The sequence below is a fragment of the Buteo buteo genome, chromosome 5 (genome assembly GCF_964188355.1).
Source record: "Buteo buteo chromosome 5, bButBut1.hap1.1, whole genome shotgun sequence".
NCBI lineage: Eukaryota > Metazoa > Chordata > Aves > Accipitriformes > Accipitridae > Buteo > Buteo buteo.
In genome coordinates, this window is record NC_134175.1 from 46,507,117 (window position 1) to 46,519,660 (window position 12,544).

The 12,544-nt window shown below is 40.3% G+C and overlaps 1 protein-coding gene across 1 annotated transcript in view; it reads right to left on the reverse strand.

The window, feature by feature from the left end:
- Positions 1-857: 857 nt before the first annotated feature.
- TMEM163 (transmembrane protein 163) overlaps positions 858-12,544 on the reverse strand; it is a 102,921-nt gene continuing 91,234 nt past the window's right edge. Inside the window, exons 6-8 of the mRNA XM_075029378.1 lie at positions 7,058-7,169; positions 2,366-2,507; positions 858-918 (exon numbers count right to left, since the gene is read on the reverse strand). Of these exons, the coding sequence (XP_074885479.1) occupies positions 858-918; positions 2,366-2,507; positions 7,058-7,169 (315 nt within the window). The remainder of the gene's footprint in view (positions 919-2,365; positions 2,508-7,057; positions 7,170-12,544) is intronic.

Here is a 12,544-nt window from a genome sequence, read left to right on the forward strand (position 1 = left end):
ATCTAATAAATAGATCTGTATCTCACCACCAGATTGAGCCACTGCTGTGCCATCGTCAGACTACAGAGCAACCACAAAGTCACACATGCTGGTATATCTGCATATAGTACAACAGAAGATGAGGATCCCATTCCTCAAGCAGCTCCTCTTCCTTGCACGACTTTTTGGCTTTGGTCTGTACAGTAATACTGTGTGTGCTTGTTTGGTCCATGCAAAGCTATGAACAGTGTCTCGTTAAGAAAAAACGGAATTTATGTTGAAGAGGTATAGTTTCAGTTAATTTAGGATTAAAATGAAGTATCTCTCTGAGCACAGAATGGTTTGCACCTGCTCTTTCTGTGCATCTGTTTGAATGGTGGGGGAGGAAGTAGCTACTTAAGTGTTTTAAGCAACACAGCTCTTGGTGTCCAGACTCTACATAGGATACTCTGTTAGCCGAAGAGGTTAGTAAGGATTGTACTTCTGTTACAGCATGTGTTTGGGAAAGTACAGGCCGGGGGGGGAAAAACATGATCTGAAACTGGCACTTCTTTACCCACAGGCTTATCACACCATTAAGAACACTTTCACTCTGGACTATACAACATGGCAGCTGGGTTAAAACTGCAAACCGCATGTTTTCTATTGTCACAGGAATCAATAGCATACTTGAAAAAAAAAAAATGCTGCTGTTTTGCTGAATTGCAAGCAGTGTGCACATATGCCAGTTTTACAGAGAGATTTCCCATTAAAACAAACTTCAACAAAAACAGACCACGGGAAACAAACTGCATATTTAGTAAAATACCATTGGCACCACTTGCCAAAATGTACGATGCTGTAATTTTACAGTCCTGACAGAGAAGAGGGTGTGATCTTCACTCAAACATTTCATAATGGCGCGTTTGCCTTACACGGGGTATCATATCAATAAGCAACCTGCAGAGGAAAGCACAGGAGTGGTGATACAGAGACAGAGGAAAGCCCTGGAACTGGGGTGTTCTGTTTACTTATATTAATTTATTTTATGAATTAGAAAGAACTCAGAGGTAGTAACAGCCTTATCTTGCTTTCTCCTGATCAGGACTAATTCTGCCCCACAATTAATTCTGCCCAAAAGGGAGTGTAAAACAAACTGTGTGGAGAGGGGCTGTCCTTTAGGAAGCTGGGATGCAGGGCTGCACTGAGAAATGGAAATGCAGAGCAGCAGTCATTTTTGGCTGGAGAATCCATGAAGGGATTAGTGGGAAAGGGACTGTTGTAGCAACCTGTTTCACACCAGGCTGCTGGAAGAAGGTATCTAACAGTAGAGGAGAATAGCAGTAGTTTCACAAACTGTGAAAGCGGGTAGTTGCCAAAACAGAATTTAGTTTTATCCTTCATTAGCCTTCATTGTGTCTTGGTGACACAATGGCTGAGCACGCTGTCGAGGAGACTGATGGCATGTATGTATCGTGAGTTTCAGTGGCTGTACAAAATGTTCCTAATGCTGTTTGGTATGTTTAAATAAATACTTTTATATGGATTTGCCTCTACAGTTTTCCAGAACAGTTAGTTTTACAATGGAAATAGTAATTATAGTGATTTTTCCAAGAATGGTATTCCCCATTAAAATGGTAATTTAACTTTCCAAGTTTAAAAAAAAACCACACAGCTTCCAGATGACGGCTTACTGCAGCCTGGCCAAGGTCTGCTTCTTAACAGGCACGATTCCAATTCACTAAGATGCTACATCTCCCCCTTCCTCTTATGGCAGAAAGGGGGATAAAACACAAAACCCTTAGTTAGATTCCATGCAGCCAAGGGAAACTGTGGCAGCCATAAAGCGTGTGGTAGAGCTTCATTTGATTTTATTCTGTTTCTGGTGTTGTGAATCAAGAAACCATCTTAAAATTCAATAGAAACAATATTTGAAACATGACTGGCTAACCTTCAGTTCAGAAGTTGCTATAGGGTAGGGCTAGGATGGAAATCACTAGCAAGATCATTCTTTAAACTTGGGCACCTTACCTTTAACTTGGACTTTCTCTGGAAAAAAACAGTGCTTAGAAATGTGCCATAAAAGCAACAGGGACTGATTTTATCCAAGATTTGTGGTTATTTTTCAAATGTTTCAAACCTTCTATTTCCAAATTCAGGTATACAAAAGTCTTCTAAAATTATTCCAATTTCTTCTTAAGTCCTGGCTTCTTTCCAACTGATGTGAGACACACAATCTTTTATCCCTTTCCACACACTCTGCTTCAGTATTAGTAGCTAGCCTAATAAATTCCAGTGACTGATTTTACTGGAGTTATATAAACCTTTAAGAGCTATGGCTTATTACATTAAACAGACAGCCCATCTGCTGTACATACTGAAATACCTGCTAGCAGGAGATACTCACTTGATTCCATAGGCAAATATTGTAAGTCCAATTAAAACTCCTATACTGCCATCCAGATACCAGACAGAAGAATTGTGTTTAAAAACTTCTGCACTAAGAAGGATGGAAAATCCCATTATTCCACCTACAAGAGAGTTGAAACCTAGAAGGGGGGGGGAGAAAAAAAAGAGGAAGAAAGCAAATTCCTTGAGATTTGGTTAACTGTCTTGCCTAAGCAGCAGTAATCTGTAGGGAGATAAGACATTGTTATACCAGTACCACCAGAGAGGAGCACAGAGACCCTTGTGAGACATTACATAGTGGCACCTATGGGCTACTGCATTGCATTAAGGAGGAGGCAGGGCGATTTGTTCAGACAGTTAGCCAGAGGTCTTTGCCACGCTTCTCTTCAACAAATCAAAGACAGACCATTTGGTGTCTGACCAGTGCATTGCAAGACCTCTGTCAGTTGTCATGTCTGAGATAAATAACTTCACATTCATTTTGCTGTACTATCATCTTGATTTGGTCAGTCCTGAGTTTTTCATTCTCTGTTTAGTTCCAAATCCCAGTGCTAGCTGCTGTTTATTTGATAGGGCTTTCACCTCTTGATGCTCATTTTCCAAACAGCAATATTCCTTCAAAATACTGGACCTGCTCCACGTTGACTCCGACAGTCAAGTGCTTAGCTCTCAGCTCTCTTGTAGCATATCGTCATGAATGAAGTATCTTTGAGCTGGAAATAGTGGCTGGCTGGCTGCAGCCCTGAGTATGATTGCTGTAGCCCAGTTATCTTCCAAAGAACCTCTTCATAATGTATGTACCATTGCTGCATGTACAAATATCCCGTTAGAACTTCAAAGGCCACTTTGTAAGGTACCCAAAGGCTCTCACTTTCTCTCAAAAGGAGCCAACTGAAGTCCAGTATACCTGAGGAGCTCATGAAAAGGGAAATGGTTTTGGACAGTAATGTTTCAAAGACCTTCTCTTGAAGCTTTTTACCCCATCCTATATATTTATTTACATGTATTTGGCACTATAGCTTAGAGCTACATACACTGCTGAATGCATTAGGGAAGACATACAGGATAATCCTAGGAGTATTCTCCATTTATGCCTTATGTCACAGGAGCTTCCTATCTATTATTCACAATTTTTATGAACATCCTTTTAGATTCCTCTTTCTTTTTTAAACCCTTTCTCTTTGCCTCTGTGATTGTCCCTTCAAAATTCTCCTAGAGCTTTTGGAATAATTAATGCCATTTTGCCTTCAACTCTTGTTTGATTGGTTATTGCTTTGGGGTTCTTTAAGTCATTCCTTGTGTTCATTTTTTTTCCCCCAAATTCCTTTTTTTCTGATTTTTTTTTCCTCAATAACACAAAAGACATCACTATTGTTCTACAAAAAAAAAAAAAAGTCACCGATAATGCATTCATTTGGTAGATACATATACTACTTAACCTAGTTAACCAATGAAAAATCAAACTTGAAATAGTCTGTATTGCCTGGTGAGTCAACTCCAGTCAGCTGCTGCTTACAGTACTTAGACAGTTTTTTTCCAATTCCGCACAACTGCCAACAACCACATACATGACACTTATTCCTGAATGCCTCCTTTGATCCAGGCCTCTCGCAGCCAGTCCTCACCTAAATCATGTTAAGTCTTTCTGAAAGATGTAGCTTAAAATTGACCTTTCCTAGGTATCCAGCTGAAATACTTGTATAAACCATCAATATTTTGATTAAGATTCACCAGATCCCTATCAGTAGGTACTTAAATGCAAAGGAAACCCCAGCACGGAAAAGCATGTGTTACTTAGCAAGTCTGTGGCAGAATGGGGCATGTAAAGGTTTCAGGCCTCCAGTCCTGCAAAGAAAAGGGGGTTGGGGATTTTTTGGACTGTGGCAGTGCATTCTACAATTGGTATCACAGGCGTTGCATGTAAATGCCTGATTATTGGATTAATTATACCAGCATAGCTGAACCAATATAGACACGACTACTCTGTCAACACTGTAGTCTAGAAGAATCCTGATCCTTTTTTAATTCCCAGGCAATAGAACTTATACTGCTAATACATGTCAATGAAATGTAGTGTGTGTGTGTGTGTGTGTATAAAGAATATATAAAGAATATTAAGTATAAATTAATTAACTGTAAATTTTAAAAAGTGTTACTTCCCCGGCTCCAGCTTAAGTCAGAATCCATCAGCATGATATGCAAAAGGCAGGAATAATACATTTTATTGCCATTATTGGCTGATGGTTCCAAATGATCTAAAAGCTACTTAAAAAGGAAATTGTTCTCTCTTCCTGACTGTCATTCAGTCAAACCTTTCTTTGCTGGTGTGGCAGGAAATGATGTAATGGCTGCAGGTCTTAATCCAGATACCAAGTTCTGTGCGTAAGGCTAGCACAGGAAAAAACAGGTGGCTAATTCTGGGAGGGAAACAGGTCTTTAAAACCTACAGGAAAGTTGGCTGACATCATCCAACTGTTACATCTCTGCATTTGTCCTCTGAGAGGTTACAAAATTCGAGACAGGAAATGGCTGATTCTAATATCCAAAAGTCCATGAGCTTTTGCTATAAACAAATTGTACAAATAATGTTTTGCCTTATTAGGGTTCATACATTTAGGCTTTAAAGAGATATTATTGTCAAGCCCTACTGTAAAACAAAATTATTCTTTAAAAAAATAGTTAATAGAGGTTGACATCTATGAGAGAGAACTTGCTGTTTTGAAAATAAACCTCTTTTTCAGGAAGAAAAATGTATGCTCTTGTTACTCAAAACAGTTTGTTGGTCTACAGCCAGTGATCACAGGAGGTAAATTAGCAGGAAACAGAAAACACTAAAAAAAGATATGCAAGGGAGTGCTAAATCTGTCTCAGCTGCTGAATCACATTGTCTCCTCCTGCTTGTTAATAAATCAAGTATATATATAAAAATATATCTTGCAAAAGAAGATATTTAACCACACATGGTAAGAGCAGCCTCCTGCTTTTTCTAAAGTAGTTCTGAAGTTTTTTCTGAGAGAAAAACCAGACCGAGGTAATTGTGTACTTTATTCCCTTTTTTTTTTATCAAAGAATGAGCAATCTCCAGCTCAGAAGCAATATAATTAGCACGAGGATGTAATTATAGGGGAAGAGATTTCTGTGTCATACAGGAGACCAATTCAGAGCTAGAGTTATTCAGGAATTTTTCAGCTAATATTTTCTTTGAAAAAACTGCTCTGTTTCAAAAACAAGCTACATTTTTTTAAAGTAAGGGTTAATCATTTGCCTGCCTAGACACAGTTCTGAAACAGTTGACGTGGCCCACTTACACTCTGACAGCGAAGGCAGTCAGACTCACTGGTCTGTAGTTCCCAGGATCCTTTCCAGAATCCTTTTTGCAGGTTGGAGATCTTTTTGTTTCAAAATGTTTAGGGTGGCAGAGTCCAGAGTAAAGAATAAGATCACTGAACAGCATGGTCTGTTGGGAGAGAATCACAAATGCAGGGAGGCAGCAGCTTAGTTGTAACCCCCGCACTGCTGTTTTGATTACTTTTTTGCTTATTTTCTATTTAAAATATAAATACTCATGGAGCATTTATATAAGCAGGATGACATAAAATATAAATACTCATAATATGTGTTATCACACATCACCAAAAAAATTTTGAGTATGTTTAAATTACTTAAAATAAAGCAATTGTATGTATTTCTAGAGTAAGCTGAAAATTGGATTTCCTTAAAGGGAAATCTTCAGCAGAGTAAAATAATTTACGTACCACAATCCATGAACCGTTAACACCCTACCGTGTATGTTTACAGAGTATTTCAAACTGTCCTGTGCTTGCAGATAAAAACTGGTAGAGATTCACAGGGCACTGTGAAACCTCTGCCATGACTGTGGCCTCACTTGTTTGCAGAGTAGATCCCCGTGGCTTTCTGAAGATTCACAAGCTTGAGCCTTGTCAGTAAGAGGCATATCTGGACCTACTTTTAAAACATGCCTCTAAACATATCTTTGAAACCAGCAATAGTCAGGCCCTACATGCCTGTGCCAACAGAATACTGGCAGTGAGGTCTTCTAAGGATATAGTGGACAAGAGTCACCTTGTGCGGAACTCCGGCAGGGCCAGAGGAGTGCAGGGCAGGAGGCAGGCAAAGGCTTTGTTTTACACATGCGATTCTCCCCCAGCTCTGCTGAGTGGCAGGAAAAGCACTACAGTGTCAAATTAAGTCTACAGGGGGTATGTATGAATGATGGTTGTGATTCCTGCTCAAGGCAGGGAGGCGTTTTCTGCAACAGACTTGCTTCATTTTAACCGTGGGGATGGAATTGTTTACCGGGCATAGGCAGCGAGGATAGATGTGACTTAACCAAAGCTATATAAATTGGTGTCATAACCCTCCTCTGTAGTCTAACCTCTGACTAGTCCACACCTAATTTATTATGTGCTCTACCTCTAACTCTCTATTACTGCTTACTATCCACACATTAACTTTGACCTCCACCAGACATACCCATTTCAGCTGAGTTATCTATGCAAAAGGCTGGTGGTACCACAGGCTGTTCTGGGTTTTTTCCCCGTTTCCCAGTGGCTGCCTTATTTCAATACTCTTTCATAGTTGCCCTCGTGTGGGGGTCACTTGTATCCTCTGTGTCTACAACATTCCCTGGAAGAGTCCATAAATGCAGCAGGATCAACTTCACACTCACCATCGGTTATCAGCGCTCTGCTTGTAAGGACCTTTCCCAGCATAAATTTGATTACTGCCAAGACAGTGCAAAGTATTCCACTTAAAACGGAGACACTATACAGAAAGTCATCCTGAAAGAAAATATGTCAGGCATTAGTATATCTTCTGGTCATGCCCCATATATTAAATGACAAATAGTACTAGTTATTGTGCAATTATTTGTGCCACTGAAGTATACAACCTGAGAAAAAGATTTCCTGAGTTATGACTTTCAAAACAGCTGGTGCTTATTTTGCTTATACTGCTGTCTGTAATTGCTTTTGCAAACAGAATTAACGACGGTTCCAAGCAACAAATTTTGAACTGACCCAAACTCCTCAGAATCAAGAGGTTATATACCTGCAGGGCTTACTGCAGACTGCCTACTAATCTAGTGTCTAATGCAATCAGTAATGAAGTCCCCACATGCAGGATAAAGGCTTGAGAGTAGAATCCCACTTACCAGACCTTTGTTGATTTTTGGTGTGAGAAATAACCATTTAATATTGTTTCTGATTCTGCACTTGCTTTGGTTTCGTTTGGTTTCCTTCTTCTAAGGTAAAGTCTGGTCCAAGCTACATCCGCAAGAGTTTTGATACTGATGTGCAAAGTCAAGTTTAGCTCTTTCTTAGAAAACAAATTTTCCTTGGACTTTCATTTTGCAGCTACAGAAATATCCACATTTCTTAATTTAAATGTATAACACAGGCTCCCTAGGCTCCCTCAACAGAAAGCTGCATGTTTATGTAGGGCAAATAAGAGTAACTAATTATTGTTTAACACACATTCTCTAAAAGGTCATCTGGAGGCACCTACCTCTTTCTGCTTACTATTTTGTGTTTGGCTGGCGTGGGAAGAAACATTCCTGGGCGCCAAAACGCCAGCACTGCAATAAAGTGCCTAAAGGGAGTCCCTGTGCCTTCTCCCCAGAGGTACATCAGCCCATGGGCTATGCAGAAAAACCCAAGCGAGCTCTTAGCATGCTTGCCTGCCATCTAGCCACAGAGGTTTGAAATAGATTAAATTACTACTCTTAGTAGAAGCTTTAACTTAAGCTGTTGCAACATCAGTACAAATAAAGGAAATAGCAAGAATTTTTATTTTTTTTTTAATCTGCAGGTCTAAGTGGGCCAGTGCCACTGGGACCCTGTTACTGATTAAAACACTGGCAAAAATCCCTGTTGATAGTAAATATTGTCATGATGATTCATCATCAGCTCCATCCATTTTCATTATTTTAGCAGCAATTCAAAACCCAAAGAAATCAAAAAATGGTTTTGAAAGCTGCTTAGGAAGATACTGGGAATTAGATTACTGGTATAATGTACTCGCATCCCTAAATAAATCATTCAATATATTTTTATACAATTTTTTATGTCATATAATTTTTAACATCTACTTCATTCACTCTCAGTCATGAGCTCATTCTCTCTAGTCCTAGTATGATATTGAATATTAAGACAAAATGCACTGAGGGGAAGAGTATAAAATAGAAGCAGTGAGAACACAGAACTCAAGCACTGGGTAAAGGTAAGATAAAAAGGATTTGTAAAATTATTCTAACAAAACAACTAGAAAATACCCAGGCAATTTTGAAGTGCTATGGAATGACAAAGGAAGGACTGGGCATATTTGCTTGCTGTCAGCCTAGCAAGGAAAGCTGGGAGCTTTCAGAAGATCTAAGAAATGACAACAAAGCTCCAAAAGTCTGGATAATCTTTGCAAAAACCACTGGAAATTTGAGATCCTTGTCAAATTCATGCCTCCAAATTTTGTGCGTCTTTCCCAAAAATGTATATTTACCATGCCCAAAGACTTAATTTTCATAGCCTGACAAATTCGGATTGGTCTTGAGATTTTAATCTAATCTGTTCTTACACATTTTACCTAATATTTAATATACAACACATGTGTAAGACTTCAGAATAACCTGAAGCAGAATGATATGCTCCATCAACCTAGTCATGTCTACCCCAACCTGTCGAGTTAGCAGTCAGAGTGCCATTCCCACACTATCATACAGAAAGCGAGCTTCCATAGATGCATGAGTTTGGTTTTTACTTTAATCATTTGTAACCGTAAGCATGGCAAGCAAACCTGCTTGTGATGCTCTCAAGAGCATGAAGGCCCCTCACTCACTAAATGGTGAGTGAGGAGCAGATGAGAAGAGCAGTGCAAAGGGGTGTGCAAACTTGACGGGCTCTCAGCTGTGCACCAGCCAGTGGCTAGCCCCAGCTTTCCACAGGCAACTTGTGTTGGGTGAGTGCTCAGTGGAGTAATCGACAGTTCAACACTGTGTTTCTCCTGCATCTCGCTTGCCAGTGCTCAATGACTACATAAGATGTCTTATTTCATCATCACCCACAGACTCTCCAAAAACTTTCTGATGGCTCCCAGGCATCCCTACCTCTTGTCTTCGTCTTCCTCCTCAGCAAAGCACAAGCTTTTGTCATTAGCACAGAACTGAACATTGTAGACCCGGTGGAGGTGACAGCATAAATTACTTTTCTATCAAAAGCTATGTTACTGTCAGCCTTGGGCTGACAAAATTCAGTTTTCCTACACTGATGAAATTCTTGGGGATGGACCTGCAAACAATTACAAATTCACAGTTTGGAAAAAACTACAAATCCCAATACAAGAGAATTTGAAAATTATTGATACAGATGTTTAAAGTCCAATTATTAATTCAGAATCTTGGAAATGTTATGCCTTATTACTTGTGTTATAGTGCAAGGTTTCATCCTCTGCATGGCACATCATTACTTTGAGCTGGTTTGGTTTTTTCTTGCCATAGCATGTAACCATAGATTTTGGGGGTGAATTCAGGTTTTTTCCCTGCACGTGCCACTAAACTCACATTATGTGGAAATGCATCTTGCCATTTGTTCCAGCTGTAAAGTTGTGATCAAAATTAGTCTAGCTGCTTTACTGGAATCCAAGAATGACTTAAATGTGATTCAGATTTCTGAATCAACTCATAAAGTGAATTAATCAACAGGCTTTTTATAGAGGATTCAGGAACTAGAAATTCTTCATATGTTTGGTGTTTTTCTTCATAGAATCACAGAAGACAAGCTCATTTTGTTTCTAATACTAATCCAAGTAACCACTGATGATGCAGAAGACCTGAGAAATCAAAGCTCCTTTGTTATCGCAGTGGACACTTGAAAGGAAAAAATTAAAAATCCCTGCTCTTAATGCAAATGCCTCAGCAGTTTCTTGCTTTAGACTGTGCCAAACAGATTTGCAGAAGACGATACTCCTTTTTTTTAATCTCTAAACCCCTAAATCTAAATAATATCTAAAATCAACATCTCCAGTTGTGTGCAGCTTTTCACAACAGCCACGGGGAGGCGGCAGATACCTCAGTAACTGAGCGCACGGATGCATGCAGACAAACCCAAAGAGAATGAAAATCTTTTAAAAATTCACTTTCCTCAGTACTTTGCTATGCTTTCTGAGTGTCCAGGCACCCAAGAGCTGGAAGAAGAGTGAGGCTACTTGCTACTAACAGGAAGGTTTTGCAGCTGTAAGAGATGAGCCCAAAATCCGTGGCGAAGCCCAGCAGCGTAGACAGCCCCTGCGGCACGTTGCCTGAGCAGGTGAAGCGGTAACAGGAGAGAAACGGCTCAAAACGCTGCCTTGGCCCTACTTTGCTCCAATGATCAGAAGCTGGAACCGGTTTAGGACAGCGGCTGGCTGCACTGGTGAGCTATGAGTCAGGATGCCATGGTAGGTAGCGTCTGCCAAGAGGGATTCAACAAATTACCTGAGGGAGAGCTGCTGTGGGCTAAAGCACCTGTGCTGGAGCTGGGGCCTCCGGCCGACGACGGGACACACGACTGACACATGCACTTTGCTGCAGTGCTACAGGCTCCGAAGAGTTAAACACGTCATACTGTGGCTGTGAAATGATTCCCATTAAACTAACTCATCCTTTGGAGAAATGAAGAAAAGAGAAGCCATAATGGAGATCTAAATTAATAAAATAAGCCTGGCCATCTGGCACCATCTCCCTCCGGATCTTCCCGCAGTCCTGCCCTCTCTGTACCCCTTGCCTTCCCATCTGACAGTCATTAAGAGCACGAAGCACATCTAGCCAGGCTCACTCTACGCATCCTTGGTGTGATTTTAATTAAAGCAGCAGCAAATTGTGACAGATGATAAAAATTTAAATTCTGATCATTTCCATATGATAAGAGCTTCTCAGCGTGGTAAATAACGCTCTTTCCTTTTCCATTTCTTTTCATCACATTGCCTCATTATACTACACTGTACACGAGACCTCAATTAAAGGACACATATATCTTATTAGATGGCTTCGTGTATAAAACAGCACTGTATGTAAAGCAAGGTGCCCATCCTGGACTGCCATCTCATTACACAGCACTCTAATAGCTACAACGACCCTACTTAAGATTTATTTTGTGCAAGATTTTATGCTGTGACAGTTTCCCAAAAGAAAGCTTTCCTAGGATGCTCTTTTTTCAGTCCTAGGAAAGGAATAATAGAAGTCGGCAGGTAGCTTTCCTCCACTTTATCAAAACCCATTGTCCCCATCGGTCGAGCTCAGAAGAGGGATCTTCAAAAATGTGACAACAGTTCTGTCCCTGCTTTCAAGGATTTCAGCAAAAGCAGCAGTAATCTTATGGCTTAAGGAAAATTTGTTGATGATGATGTTGTGTCTTTGATCTCTTTCTGAAGCTATTGTAGAAACTAAAAATAAGCCACAGGGGACGCTTCAGTGCTTGGCTTATTAGGTGGAGATATTTTAACCCAATTCCCAGCCTAGTAACTAAATTTCAGCTGATTTGTGTTCCTAATTTTTTCCTAGAATGCATCTCACTAATTCTGACCCTAAAACTTTGCCCTGATTCCATATATTGTTTCTATCAACTCCCCTCCACCCCATCTCCTTTAATTACAGTCCTTTCACTTCTACTTCTGGGATGTAAAAATGTTCTCATTTCACCTGACGTGTACAGCGTTGAGTAAAAAGGTAAGTGTTGAGTAAAAAGGAGGAAGAAGGCATGTTCAGTGTTCCTCCTTAGTGGTCACAACACATATAATGTTATGATTAAAACCTATGTACACTCCTCTCCAGCTCTCCTTGGTAGCTCATTCCAGTGTGACCTCAGAACAAGCTGCTTCTCCTGCCCCCCAACAGCTGCAGGTTTCTTTCCACTCTTCTGCCCTCTTGGCTTCCTCTGTGAAACAGCCAAAGGCTGAACCACCTCCCCACTCCCAGAGGAGCGAGGAATTACCAGAACCCCATTTTTCATGCCACTTTTCCCCTTCCTGGTGAAGCCAGTGTCTCAAGGTGTTGCACTTCTCTGTTGAGCCTTGTTCATCTTGGCTGAGGAGGTAGGGTCGCGTTTCTGGAATGCTACAGATGCTGCTGGCAGAAGCTATGTCATGGCTAGCCCAAACTGAGCTGACTCTGTGTTATTAAATATTAATTTTG